General features: G+C 44.0%; 1 protein-coding gene across 13 annotated transcripts in view; it reads left to right on the top strand.

Annotated features, from left to right (window-relative positions):
• The first annotated feature begins 3,192 nt into the window (after positions 1-3,192).
• The window catches only part of XYLB (xylulokinase), a 181,419-nt gene continuing 169,027 nt past the window's right edge, over positions 3,193-15,584 (top strand). For 6 of the 13 annotated variants that reach the window (XM_078782402.1, XM_078782399.1, XM_078782401.1 and 3 more), the window contains exons 1-2: positions 3,257-3,463; positions 12,021-12,103. In XM_078782402.1, the coding sequence (XP_078638528.1) occupies positions 3,416-3,463; positions 12,021-12,103 (131 nt within the window). In that variant the 5' untranslated portion in view covers positions 3,257-3,415. Of the gene's footprint in view, positions 3,464-12,020; positions 12,104-15,584 lie in introns of all 13 variants that reach the window. The other 7 variants (XM_068123363.2, XM_078782397.1, XM_078782404.1 and 4 more) reach the window with 7 other exon arrangements.

Below are 15,584 nucleotides of genomic sequence, written 5' to 3'. Positions count from 1 at the left end.
ATCCGGTTAATGAGCACATCATCACGATCCAAACACAGACTTTGGACCAATTCTTTTATCTCCTCTTTTATCTCTTTCTTATCCCCTCTCCGTCGCTTCTTAATTTCGCTCATCCCTTCTTCCACTTCTTCTAATTTGTGCTTCACCTCTTTTATTCCCCGGTACGTCTCCTCAAGCTCGTCCTCCAAGGCTACCTTGACCGTTTCCATGTGCGTCCTCACCTGCCGGTCCTTCGTCTCCATTACCTCTATCACCTCGTCCAACCTCGTTGTCAGTCCCTCACGTACCATCTGACATTCCCTCTTCGTCGCCACCAAGTCATCTTTTAGTTCTCTCTGTGTCGCTTTTAAACCTCCTAATACCGCAGTGTTCCTTTGAACCTGCTCCACTAACTCCGTCTGTCCCACCGTCAGCTGCTCCACCTCCTGCGTCAGGTCCTCTATGCCCCCTTGTAACTTTACAGTCCCCTTTCTCACCTCCTTCTCCATGTGCTCCCTACAGTGCCTCACCTCCTCCGACCTCCTCACTCACTCCTCTTCTGATCTGCTCTCCCATCACTTGCATCTCCTGCCCAGATGCCATCCTCATCTGCTCCATTTCCTCCCTGTGAGCATCCAGTTTGGTTTCTACCCCCATTCTGACCCCCTCTATCTGCTGCCCCATTTGGTTAACTTCCCTTTCCGCTTGGTCCCTCATGTCCCTCAATTTGCCTTCCATGGTGTTTTCTAACCCCTCTAACCCTTTTTGCATCCCTTCCATTTGATTCTCTTGAGCGGCCATTCTGTTTTCTACCCCCATTAACCCATTTCTCACCTCTTTTATCCCGTTGTCTAACCCCTCACCAGTACCCCTCGCTTCGTCCCTCATTACCCCCATTTCGTTTCCCATTTGTCCCATACTGCTTTTCAAACCTCTAATTTGGTCTCCCAATTGCTCACCCATTTGTTCCATAAGGGCCCTCATTTGCAACATAAAAAGGTTCGGATCCAGCAGGGGCGCTGCCACGGTCGCGGGCGCGGTGACCAGCGAGGCGCCATTTTGCGCGTCTGCTACCCTCGCTGCTTCGCTCTCCTCACGTCCCTCAATTTGGTCCTGGACCGACCCTGCCTCACTCTCCCCTACCGGACCCCAGCTGTCTTGGTCTGCCATAGCGCGATTTTCAAAATTCGGGTTTTTATACAACAAAACAAATTTCGGCCGTTATAATTTCGTCGAGCGCAGTAAACGCGCTCCGAATCGATTCTAATTGTTACAAATTTGGGCCTAATAAATTTAGTCCCGGGTTCGAATTCCACTCCTCGACACCAATTGTTACAGACGTGGCTTAGATGTTATTTACCGAGCGGTTTTGGTATGACCACGTCTGCACAAGTTACCCGATTATACTCGAACTTTGACTAATCGCGCTACGCTAGGTCAATAAAGGCAATAAAGGAAAAGGACACACGGCTGGGTTTAAAATGACACGACACCATGGATACGGTTCTCAAGACCTCCGGAGGAGATTATATTGTTACGGAAGGTTAGATTACAAGGACGAGAGGTACAGCATAGAAAGACAAGCACTTAGACACAATCTTATATTAACCCCAACAGACGACAGATAAACGGGACAAAAGGCTGACTCACACGGGGTTTGATGGCTAGGAAAGGCAGGATCGATGGCTCCAGGTGCACCTGGGCTCAAAGGTCAGAATCGACTCGGTCCGGTCCAGAGATGCGGGGAGGTATTCAGCGCTCGTACGTGGCAACTTCTCTCTCCAGGCTGGGGGCGCATCTGACGTCACGTCCGGTACGTGGCCGCGTATATCCGGCGGGGAGTGACACGCCCTCGGCTCGTTAGCTCCGCCCCAGATGGAATCGGCACGTTGCTTCTCATTGGGTGCGTGGGGGGGTTACTGGCTCCGCCCTGACGAGGAGCTGACAGCCAGCCCCTTGAGGGTAACGCCGTGGAGCGCATGGTCATGGCGGGTAACCGAGCCGGTGTGAGGACGCACACTCCCCGCCCCTCTGTTGTTGTAGTCGTAGTTGTAGTTGTAATTGTTGTTGTAGTTGTTGTTATTGTTGTTGTTTGGGGAAGAAGATGGGAGGAGGTATGGGAAAGGTCCTAAACTCACTACTGGTGCCATATAATCACATTCTGGTGCAACGAAGAGTCATAATTAATGGAAACGAGTCCTTAACTGACATAGACTAAGAATAACTAGCAAGATGTCCGAAAGTTGTCTACGTGTGGTGCGGTGGACCTGGGCACGACATTTAATGGGGGAAAAAGGGGAAGGTCGGCTCTACTGATTGTTGTTTACAGACAATGGGACTAGGGAATGGGGGATTGGGGATAGTTGGGGAGTATTGGGGAAATAGGGGAATATTTACAAGCGGATATGGAGGCCAAATTCCATATTCGCAACAATATGTTACCGCTTGTCCGCTTCCTCCTTGCTCACAAGCAGCGCGCGTAACGCCGCGCTTTAATATATATATATATATATATATATATGTATATATATATATATATATATATATATGCTATTAAGTGAAATTGAGTCGTTTGAAAAACAAAAATTCAAGTAAACATGAGTTTTTAGTGAAATATCTTTTATTTGACCTTTGACCATTGGGCTGTGTCCATTGACACTTGACCTTTGACCCAAATTAGATTTTTGTTTCTTTAAAAATAAAATATATTTTATGGACATCTATCTATGATATCAGACATTTTAAAGCCTGTTTCTGTGGTTAAATCTGTACCAATATGGTTCCACTTCTAAAACAAGTCCCATGGATGACCTTTGATCTCTGAACAACCTTTCATGCAAAAATCCAGCGTGTCATCCCTCCAGGACCAGGTGATGATTGTCATACCCCAAGGGACATTTTAAGCATCGATAGATACTGGCCGTTAACAAAAAATGTCATCAAAAGGTTTTTTTTACCCTTGGCAAACAGACTATAACGTCCGGATGCAAAAAGGTCCTATCAGTGGGATACAAAACGTAAACGCTTCAGCTTGGTTATTTGTGAATTCAAGTTGTCTTCTTTTCAAGTTTGATTATGTTTTGCGTTTTAGTATTTGTTGTAGTTTTTAATGTTTGTTGGCCCGCTTTTGCATCTGCCTGGATGTTTTTTCTCTTGGGTGGCCTTTCACTATACAATATGAATTGGCCATGGCAGTGTTATACGCGGTAGTTTGTTGATTTTTCGCTTAATGCATATTCGTCGCTTTAGAACGTGTAAAGGTTTCACTTTATCTGGTGTATATGGCCAGGGTAACCACAACCATTTCGGGTCTCTAATTATAACCATTCTAAACGGTCTGGGCTTGGCTTTAATGATCGTTCCCTGCGGCTGCGACTAATTTACTGTACGTCGGATTATCATCGCTCGGTATTCGATTTTGCGTCCTGCGCACAGCATGGCGAACGTGGGTTGCACCTTGGGGTTAGATCTAAGCACACAACAGGTAAAAACGAATCTTTCTCTCAGCTACCATTCTGTTTAATTTTCGTTCCGATTAACTTCTTTAATATGATTCGATTTACTTTCCTTCTCCCACGTACTCGTTTTATTACTTCGATGAATGTTTACCGGAGTTATACACCGCCTAAGTGCTTATACACGAATGTACTCCAGTTTTACGATGATTTTTAAAGTATAAATTTTAAACTATATAATAATGATGTGAACACTGCTTTTGAGCTCGAATATTGAGGGGAATCGTGTCAGTCTTAAAGTTAAAGACCCCCATCCCGTCCCGAGGGCTCGCGATCACTCAGTAACAGTAACACCTCCTCATTCACTCAGTTTGTCAATAAGTTATCAAATGTACGTTCGGCTTTAACACGCCATGAAATGACTGAGTGTGACTCGCTTGTTCCGTAAATCGCGTCGTCTCTCCACTGTCGGATGTCTTTGTGCCGAATCGACATCGTTCATGAGGCGATTTCACGTAACCCGAAAACTTCGTCATCTCGTGGCAGGATTCCGCGCAACATCAACATGGCCTCGTACCCCGTACCCGCTCCCATATTTGCTGCAATGATTTCAGGAGACGTATTCGTCATCATGGACTTGAGATGATACCACAAGTTTGGAAAACGAATTGTGGCCTTGGTCAAGTTTAATCTCACAAAATCTATTTATAGGAATCCCAAGAGACAAAAGCCATAGTCAGAAGACTCAGAATCAACAATTTTGGTCCAAATATTTTAAAGGGCCACAAACACACAAATCATGTTTGGTTTATTGCTTTCACTTAACATTTAAACGTTGTTCTTTTGAATAAATCATATATGTATATGTGTAAATATATATATATATATATATATATATATATATATATATATAAATATATATATATATATATATATATATATATATATATATATATATATATAAATATATATATATATATATATATATATATATATATATATATATATAAATATATATATATATATATATATATATATATATATATATATATGTATATACAGTGGAACCTTGACTTACGAGTGCCCCAACTTACGAGTTTTTCGAGATACGAGCCGTCGCTCGGAGCGGTTTATTGCTTTGAGATGCGAGCCGAGATCTAGTTACGAGCTTTCGCCACCCGGTCACGTGGTTATCTTGCCGTGCAAGTACAGTATCTCTGCCGTATAGCGCTGCATTTTTGTTTTTGTTTTCGCATGTTGGTTATTTTGAGTTTACGCCACCAGGTGGGTTCTGGTCACGTGGTTATCTTGCCGTGCAAGTACAGTATCTCTGTCGTATAGCGCTGCATTTTTGTTTTCGCATGTTGGTTATTTTGAGTTTACGCCGCCAGGTGGGTTCTGGTCACGTGGTTTTCTTGCCGTGCAAGTACAGTATCTCTGTCGTATAGCGCTGCATTTTTGTTTTCGCATGTTGGTTATTTTGAGTTTACGCCACCAGGTGGGTTCTGGTCACGTGGTTATCTTGCCGTGCAAGTACAGTATCTCTGTCGTATAGCGCTGCATTTTTGTTTTCGCATGTTGGTTATTTTGAGTTTACGCCGCCAGGTGGGTTCCGGTCACGTGGTTATCTTGCCGTGCACGTACAGTATCTCTGTCGTATAGCGCTGCATTTTTGTTTTCGCATGTTGGTTATTTTGAGTTTACGCCGCCAGGTGGGTTCCGGTCACGTGGTTATCTTGCCGTGCACGTACAGTATCTCTGTCGTATAGCGCTGCATTTTTGTTTTCGCATGTTGGTTATTTTGAGTTTACACCGCCAGGTGGGTTCCGGTCACGTGGTTATCTTGCCGTGCACGTACAGTATCTCTGTCGTATAGCGCTGCATTTTTGTTTTCGCATTTTGGTTATTTTGGAAAATTTCATGTTCATGTCGAACATTTCATGTTCATGTTCATGTTTTCATGTTCATGCCATGCCAGGCCACAACTTGTTCAGAGTGCCGGCGATAGCTCGCCTTCTCTTTGTGGAAAACACGGTGAGATCCTTAACATCCAACAACTAATGGGACGCAAACGGGGCGCCCAGTTTAGCGGTACACACATTGATGAATCACCCTGCCTGTGATTCACCCATGACAGGTTATAGCTGGGTCGGGATTCAAACCCAGGCTGGACAGTTTAGACTTTAGAGTCAAGTGTGCGTACCTCCAGTCCAGGCCATCCTGCCAACTTGTATGCTGCATACAGGTGAAATATAAAGCGCGAGATATTTTTATATATACTGTATATTTAAAAAAAAATTGGTGTGGTTTTTGGCGGGCTGGAACGGATTAATAGCATTTCAATGCATTTTAATGGGGAAATTTGATTTGAGAAACGAGCAATTTGAGTTACGAGCTCGGTCACAGAACGAATTAAACTCGTAAGTCAAGGTTCCACTGTATATATATAATCGGGAGGTTAAATCAGACGCGGACGTAGCTTCAGGACGTCGATCTTTAATTTTACAAGCTTTCGACCAACAAAGGTCTTCTTAGTCTACAGAAACAACAGGCATGTACATCAGTCAAGCATGCATAGTGATATGTGTGTAAGATGTGTGATATGTGTAGAAAATGCATACAAAAGGAAGAGCCACGCTAAAGCTCACTCACCGTCTCCAAGTTCAACGGAAGTGAAGCGCAGCTTACAGTTATCGCCCGCGTTACAGTTCGGTGCATGTGCATATACAAATATAGAGATACATACATACATAAACACACAAGCATATATTCATATACCATTTATCTATATATATAAAACACAGTGTGTGTGTGTGTGTGTGTGTGTGTGTGTGTGTGTGTGTGTGTGTGTGTGTGTGTGTGTGTAATGTTACCGGTAGACTCCTAAACGGAGAGGCTCACGTACTTGATATTTGGCACAAACATGGCCATTGAGCCTGGGAAGAACATGGCCGACCTAAAAATTTATTTCATAATATTTTTTAACCATATTTTTACCCCAGCGCATTTCAGCGAGGCATATTATGACCGGAATGGCAGAGCAGCGCGCTGATTCGCTCAGACAGTCAGAGCGATCACGTGATGTTCCTTGCCGCCATTAACGCAGTTACGCGTTCGCACGTATTTCAGAGCGAAAAGCGATTCCGTTTTTTCACATTTCAGCGAGGAACATTGCCATTCACACCACATAGGTTTTTTTGCCCTTTCATCTTTAGATCCATATTTTTTGCCATAACGTAGTGCATTATGGCTCTCTCGAGCTCGAGTTAGCCAATCACCTGGGAGCATGAGGCCACGTTGGCCACGCCCACGACACGACGCAGAGTTGCAATCGATCGCTCAGAGCGATCACGTGATGTTCCTTGCCGCGTGATTGCGTTTTTTCACATTTCAGCGAGGAACATTGCCATTCACATCACATAGGTTTTTTTTTCTTTCATCTTTAGATCCATATTTTTTTTCAGCGAGGAATTTTATACACGGATCTTCTCCCTCACGTTTATACACGGAATGCCGGGTACTTCCCCCCCCTCTTCTCCCCTCCCCCCCCCTCTTCTCCCCTCCCCCCTATTCTCCCCTCCCCCCCCCCTCTTCTCCCCTCCCCCCCCTCTTCTCCCCTCTTCTCCCCTCCCCCCCTCTTCTCCCCTCCCGCCTCTCCTCCCCTCCCGCCTCTCCTCCCCTCCCCCCTCCCTCCCCCTTCCCACTCCCCCTGCTCCTCCCCTATCCCCCTCCCCCTCCTCCCCCTCCTCCCCCTCCCCCCCTCCCCCTCCTCCCCCTCCCCCTCCCTCCTCCACTCCCCCCTCCCCCCTCCCCCTCCCCTTCCCCCTCCCCTTCCCTTCCCCCTCCCCTTCCCCTTCCCCCTCCCCCTCCCCCCTCTTCCTCTTCCTCCCCCCTCTTCCTCCCCCTCCCCCTTCACCCCCTCCCCCCTCTCCTCCCCTCCCCCCTTCTCCTCCCCTACCCCCTTCTCCTCCCCTCCCCCCTTCTCCTCCCCTCCCCCCTCCCCCTCTTCTCTCCTCCCCCCCTCCCCCTCTTCTCTCCTCCCCCCTCCCCCTCTTCTCTCCTCCCCCCCTCTTCTCCCCTCCCCCCCTCTCCTCCTCTTCTCCCCTCTTCTCCCCTCCCCCCCTCTTCTCCCCTCCCCCCCTCTTCTCCCCTCCCCCCCTCTTCTCCCCTCCCCCCTTCGCCCTCCTGCCCCTTCCCCCCCCTTCCCCATCACCCTCCCCCTCCCCCTCTCCTTCTCTTCCCCTCCCCCCTCTTCTCCCCTCCCCCCTCTTCTCCCCTCCCCCCTCTTCTCCCCTCCCCCCCATGTCCCCTCCCCTCCCCCCTCTTCTACCCTCCCCACCTCTTCTCCCCTCCCCCCCTCTTCTCCCCTCCCCCTCTTCTCCCCTCCCCCCTCTTCTCCCCTCCCCCCTCTTCTCCCCTCCCCCCATGTCCCCTCCCCTCCCCCTCCCCCCCATGTCCCCTCCCCTCCCCCTCCCCCCATGTCCCCTCCCCTCCCCCCTCCCCCCCATGTCCCCTCCCCCCATGTCCCCTCCCCCTCCCCCCGTGTCCCCTCCCCCTCCCCCTCCCCCTCCCCTCCCCCCTCCCCCTCCCCCTCCCCCTCCCCCCTCACCTCCCCCCTTCTCCTCCCCTCCCCCCCGTTCCCCTCCCATCCCACCCGTTCCTCTCCCTTCACCTTCCCCCCTCCCCTCCCCTTCCCCCTCCCCTCCCCCGCCCGGCAATGCCGGGTACTTCTGCTAGTATTCATACAATATACTGAGGGGAGCCTTGCTCTCCTTCAGTATATTATATGTCTTCAGTCTCCTTCAGTAATGCCTTACTAACAACTTCGTACACTTCCGGAATTGTTGGATTTATATGTGTTCACGTTTGTGAATTGTTTTGTATTTATTTATTTATTTATGTGAATGTGTACTTGTATATAATTATAACTGGCATTAATCAAAAAGGCTTAGGCACTACAGAGCGACTTTTTAAAAATCCCCAAAAAACGAACTTTTTTGTTTTCAATTTTTTTAAATTTATTTATTTATTTGAAGTCCAGGTGAGAGGAGTGGTGAGGAAGTGTTGCCCAGGTGGAGGCTTTCACCTCATACAGCGACTCCTTTATGGCGCCGATGCAGTGGGCAATGTTGAAATCCTTCCAAATCTGCCCGACGGTGAGCCTGGGTCCAAAATGCTCCATCGCATCCAAAATGTGGAGAAAGGTGCGTCGGGTGTAATACGTTTTAAACGTTTAAATCACACCTTGGTCGAGTGGCTGGATGAGGGAGGTGGTGTTGGATAGCAGGAAGGTCACCTCGATGTTCGTGTGAGCCACGTCCAGGTTCCCAAAGTGGCCAGAAGCGTTGTCCATGAGCAAGACAATCTTGAACGCAAGGTTTTTGTCCAACATGTACCTGTCCACCTGAAGGACCAAACAATTATGGAACCAGTCCAGGTAAATTGCTGCCGTCACCCAGGCTTTCCTGTTAGCCCTCCAAAACACAGTCAGAGTTTGCTTGTTCTTGCCCTTGAGAGCACGTGGGTTCAGGGAACGGTACAACATCATGGGTTTCAGCATGAGGTCCCCTTTTGCATTTGCACAGAGGAGAAGAGATACCCGGCCCTTGGAAGCTTTGAATCCTGATGCCGTCTCCTCACGCTTCGAGATGAAAGTTCACGTGGGCATCTTTTTCCAGAAGAGGCCAGTCTCGTCAGCATTGAACATCTGCTCTGGGAGGTACCCCTTCTCTTTGATCAGCCTCGCGAGTTGAGCAGGGAACACTTTTGCTGCCTCGTGCTCCGCGGAGGCACGCTTCCCTGAGAGCTTCACATTTTTGAGACAGTACCGCTCCTTGAAACGATGGATCCATCCTCTGCTTGCAGTGAATGAAGTCACGCTGCTTGTACCATCATCGCTCAGTGCATCACTCGTGCTGGCACCACCTGTGCCAGTGTCAGACAGATGATCGTAAATTCGTTTGGCCTTTTCGCGAATGAGAGGTCCACTCAAAGGCATACTTTTCTGCACATTGTCCTCAATACATATGCTGAGAGCCTTCTCCATCCTTTCTATGTGGACATCCCTGACATGGATGACCACCTTCGTACTGGATACACCGCTCGCTGAAATACTCTCCTGAATCGCCTTCTCATTCTTCCGTATGTAGCGAACAGTGGATTTGTTGGCTGCTATAATGCCTGCCGACAGAGGCCGCACTCTCTCCTCTCGAAAGGCAGTCGAGCAGCTCCACCTTCTGGCTAGGCTCATGATTTTCGTCTGCCTCTTGGTAGTCGACGCATCTCCGGCACTGGTCTTGCGCTTGGGAGCCATTATTGAATGATGAGCAGAGCAAGAGTCAAAAACACAGGTTGAATCAATGGGACGAGAACATTGATCGAGGTCAAGGACACAATCTGTGTTTATATATACGATTGTGAGCATTGTGGGTATTGAGCCTATCTGCTAATTTCAAGAATAGATTTAATGATGCATTTGCATTCTATAATTCGTGGGGTTGACATGTTTTCGTAGCTGGTGGAACATCCCAAAAAGCGTTTTGATTATGTAAACTCTGATGATGCTTTACCGTAAATTGCAAACTGTAATCGATTTAATGAAGTGTTTGCCTTCTATAATTCACGGAGTTGACTTGTTTACACATCTGGTGGGATGTCCCGCGAAGCTCGCTTGTAGTGCGGCTAAAATTTGTGGCCGCGAAAGCCCTGAAAATGAAAATCACAGCAGTGAATGCACGATACTGTACTGTACAATATAAGCAGGCCATGCTCGCGGCTCGTAGATGTTTTTTTGCGTATGTCCAGCTGCTTTATGCATGGCTGGTGAAAGAGGGGTTTTATAAATACCATGTGTCAAGCTAACAGCTCGTGAAAAATGTTTTTTTGTGCCCTGAAAAACCGCGAATTTGCAGAACACGGCCATGAATAGGAAAAAAAAGCCGCGAATTTGCGGTACACTTTTCTGTGAATAGAGAAAGATGTCACACATCAACCGTGAATACGCGGAAACCACGAATCCGCGGAATCCGCGAATAGCGGAACCACAAATAATGGGGTCCGACTGTACTCCGTTTTCACTCCGTTTGTTTACTTGTTTGTTTGTCCAAGCGATATCTCAGCCATCCTTTGAGCTCGGAAGCTGATATTTTGACATGACAATGACCAAGTGATTTGACTGTAAACGGTATTTTTGATTTATTGATTAATCAATTAATCGATTGATTATTTAATTATTCGATTAATTAGGAAATTAATTTTCAAAAAGTTACAGATTCGGATGAAATGGTGGTGGATTAGGTATTCTATTAGCCAATTGATTCAGAAATTAATTATTTTACCATTATTATTCTTTTATTTTCATTATTAATCACTTATTTATTTTCTTTCTCATCTGGGCAATATCTCAAGCACCTTTTGAGCTAGTAAGCTGATATTCAGATATGACAGTGACGAAGTGATTTGGCTATAAAGGATATTTTTGATTTATCCTTAATTTTTTTAATTTATTTTTGGATAATTTCTTTTTGATAATTAAAAAAAAAAATCAATTATTTTTTTTTTATTTCCAAATTATTCCATTTTTCGATTAATTAATCATTTAATTTATTTTCAAAAACTGACAGAATCGGATGAAACACTGGTGGTTTAGGTATACTATTAGCCAATTGATTACTAAAATAATTATTTTACGATTTTTTTTTTTTAATTACGCAATTAATCAATCAATTATTGTACACTGCTCCCTCCCAATTCCAACTCCATGTGCTGCACTGGGTGATATGTCACTCGTCGGGTGGTATGTTATTTATTTATTTGGCATGGGGTAGGTGTACTTTGAATATATCTGTACTTGGTTTTCTTGTTTGTCATTTTTCTCAGACATTTGTCACATTTTGTTTGCTTTTCATTCATTGTTGGAAGAATGTTTTGTGGTTGTTGGTTTTTTAATTGGTTTTGTTTTATTGTATCGTTTTCTTCGTTATTGACTAAGGATGCAGTTTTTAGTGCCCTTCCTGACTATCTTTCAAGTTGACCACTCACTGCACCTTGTTCAATCGTCCATCCATTCCTGCTATAATTTGATTGCTCGTGTCTTCCACATCCCGTCTGCCAATTTTTTTTCATACACTGCTTTCCCGATAACCCATTGTCCTTGCTCACCCACGAGCCTTTACCTGTACCTTTCTTTTTGAACTGTGTGCAACTGGAAAGTCTTGGGAATTAAGCAAGGTAGGTGAAATAAGCACATCAATAATTGAGGTTTTTGTTGCACATTTGAGATGATGATTGGACGACAGGCATGTCACATCTCGATTGAAGGAGTAAGAAGAAGTGGGATTTATAAAATAAATGCTCTCAATATAAACTTCCAAAATAAATTAATCATATTTACTGTTTATTTATTTGAGCCTGACATGATTGCAGTGAACACAAGTATTCAGAATTTGAAAAGTCTCCTGCCCTTGGCGGTGACACGATGTGATTTGTTTTTCAGTTGTGGGACCATTGGGTGATTGTGGTTCATAAATTCCAAGTCAAAGGAGTTTATTTGTCAAAGTACTTTGTAAGATTTCTTTTTTCTTGCAGGTCAAAATGGTTCTTATCGACGGTGAACTGAATGTGCTGCATGAAGTGAACGTCCAGTTTGACAAAGACTTACCAGAGTTTAAGTATGTGCTTGTGGTTTGTGCTTCTGTATGTAGAACTACACGTGCAAAATACATTTATCTTTGAATAATATCTTGGAACAATAAAGCTATTACAGGGAATAAAACATTTTAAACAGATTTACCATTGTGGTATACCACTTTCTACATTTTTATTGTCTGTTCAATGTCTGTCATGTTATAGGAGAATCTAGATAAAAATTTCAGAAACTGAAAATTACCTACAGTCGTGGCCAAAAATATTGGCACCCTTGCACTTTTTTCAAATAATGCACCATTTCTTCCAGAAAGTTGTTGAAATTTAAAAATACTTTGGTATCCACAACTGTATTTATTTAGTTTGCAGTGGAACAAAACAAAAAAGCTTTTAAAAATTACAAAATCGAAGCTTATTCCACACAGAAATACTAAAATGGCCCGGACAATATTATTGGCACCTTTTAGAAGTTGTTGGAAATAAATATATTTCAAGCAGGTAATTCTCCTTTAATTTGGAATTGAACTCACATGTGGTGACTTGCAGCTGCCTGCAATATAAAAATCACTCATTCAAACAGTTTGAATAGAGAAAAGGAGTCATTCTGCTGTTTTGTGTCACTGTGTGTAACGCAATGAGCATGGAGAGAAGAAAACCAGAGAATTGTCTGAGAAGGTCAGACACAAGATTGTAGCCAAGCATGGACAATCTCAAGGCTACAAGTCCATCTCCAGAGACCTTGATGTTCCTGTATCCACCGTACACAATGTTATCAGGAAGTTTAAGGCCCATGGCACTGTAGCCAACATCCCTGGGCGTGGCCGCAAGAGAAAACTTGATCGAAGATTCCAGCGAAGGATTGTTCGAATGGTGGAGAAAGCACCTCGATCAACTGCCAAACAGATTCAAGCTGAACTTCAGACAAAAGATACAACAGTTTCAACTCGCACCATCCATCGCTCAAATAAAGCGGGTTCTCTATGGTAGGAGACCCAGGAGGACCCCACTGCTGAGAAAGCCTGACTGGAGTATGCCAGAACACACCTCAACAAGCCAAAATCCTTCTGGGAGAATGTCCTGTGGACAGATGAGACCAAATTAGAGCTTTTTGGTAAAGCACATCATCTCTATGTTTATAGAAAACAAAATGAAGCCTTCAAAGAAAAGAACACCTTCCCTACAGTTAAAAATGGAGGAGGTTCAGTGATGTTTTCGGATTGCTGTGCTGCCTCTGGCACTGAGTGCCTTGAATGTGTGCATGGCAACATGAAATCACGAGATTACCAAGGCATTTCGGAGCGCAATGTTCAACCCAGTGTCAGAAAGTTTGGTCTCTGTCAAAGGTCATCGGTCTTGCAGCAGGACAATGACCCCAAACACACTTCAAAAAGCACCCGGGAATGGTTCAAGACAAAACAATGGACTGTTTTAAAGTGGCCAGCAATGAGTCCAGATCTAAATCCCATTGAACACCTGTGGGGAGATCTGAAAACAGCAGTTTGGAGAAGGCACTTTTCAAATCTGGGAGAACTGTAGCAGTTTGCACAAGAAGAGTGGGCCAAAGTGCCATTAGAGAGGTGAAGGAAGTTCATTCATGGCTATAGGAAGCGTTTGATTGCAGTTATTTTGTCCAAAAGCCGTGCTACCAAATATTAAGTTTAGGGTGTCAATAATTTTGTCAATGCCATTTCTTTTTATTTCCTGATTTAAAACGACATATTGAGTACTGAATCAAAAACAAAGGTTCTGTAATATTAACAGTGAAATAAAGAATTGTGGAGTCCAAATACTTTTGTCAATTTCAACTTACTTTTATAGAAAATTGTGAGTTATTTGAAAAAAATGCAAGGGTACCAATATTTTTGGCCACAACTCTATACTACTGTCTGATCATTATCAAATTTTTCAACTTACATTTTATAAGAATAATGCACCATGTGGCAGACAATGCAACTTTAGTGAATCTGTGGAGGCAGCCTTGGATTTCCTTTTATGGGTCCCTGATTGGCAATTATAGCACGTGACATGAATCTGTTTCAGCAATTCCAAATGACATTTGCAAAACCCAACTTTTAAGTTTGGAAATACAATGACATTGTGATTCACATTTCGAGTACAGCTTACTCTCAGAAAATGAATTCAGATTCACATTTCACTTTCTTTCTCACAAACACACCCTCTCTCTCTCTCTCCCTCTCCCTTAACCCCCTCCCCCACTCTTTCTCTGTATCTCTATCTCTTTTCAATCTCTTTACCTCCACCACCTCAAAGTTATCCCTTCTTCTCAATCTTCTGTAATTTGAGACATTTTTCTCCATCTTCCTGTGGTGCTATGTTCCAATGATTGCAAGTGTTACACCAGCAGGATTGTCACGAATTACCAATACAAGCAGGGTCATCCTTACTGGCAAGATGAAAGAGAATGAAACAGACAAAGACAACTTCCCCGCCAAGTCACATTGACATATATATATATATATATATATATATATATATATATATATATATATATATATATATATATATATATATATATATATATATATATATATCTGTGAGAAATAGTAGAAACTCCACAGTACGAGCAGGGCGTCTCATTTGCATTGAATAAATAATCGGGAGATTAAATCAGACTCGTACGTAGCTTCAGGACTTCGATCTTTAATTTTTGACAAGCTTTCGACCAACAAAGGTCTTCTTCTGAGTCTACAAAAACAGCAGGCATGTACATCAGTCAAGCATGCATAGTGATATGTGTGTAAGATGTGTGAGCTTTTGCTTTTGTAGAGCTTTTGCTGTAAACGTTTTGCTGTAAAAGAGCTTTTGTATATATATATGTAAGAAACATATATATATATATATACAGTCACGTTAAAAAGTAAGTACACCCCATGTAAAGTTTTGAATTTTTCAACATATTTCAACATACAGCTATTTGATCTTCATTTCAACAATATTGATAGATAAAGGTGATATAATATAACAAATATCATGAAACATTTACATTTTGTAGTCCATTGTATAATTTAAATAAACATAAATGCAAATTTCGCATGTGGAAAAAGTAAGTACACCCCGACATTTATCACTACTTCAAATACCTAAAATTAGAATCAGGTGCACCAGCTCAGGTGCAAATGATGAGAACATTGTCAGAGAGGATCTTGGAGGAACCTGTCTTATTTAAACCTCAGACATTTAGTTTGGTTTGCTCTTTGTTGTTGAAGTGTGCGGCGTCGCCATGCCTAGATCAAAAGAGCTCTTTGAGGCCTTCAGAAGGAAGGTTATAGATGCCTACGAGTCTGGGAAGGGATTTTAAAAGATCTCCAAACAATTTGAAATCAATCATTCGACTGTCCGGAAGATCATCTACAAGTGGAGAAGATTCCAAACAACTGCCAACTTGTTCAGGCCAGGCCGCCCCAGCAAGTTCAGCCCGAGAGCAGACCGCAAGATGCTGAAAGAGGTCTCTAAGAACCCCAGAATGTCATCACGGGACCTACAGGT

Source organism: Myxine glutinosa, chromosome 7 (genome assembly GCF_964187855.1).
Source record: "Myxine glutinosa chromosome 7, kmMyxGlut1.1, whole genome shotgun sequence".
In the NCBI taxonomy this organism is placed as follows: domain Eukaryota; kingdom Metazoa; phylum Chordata; class Myxini; order Myxiniformes; family Myxinidae; genus Myxine; species Myxine glutinosa.
This window is presented reverse-complemented; position numbering and strand designations above follow the sequence as displayed.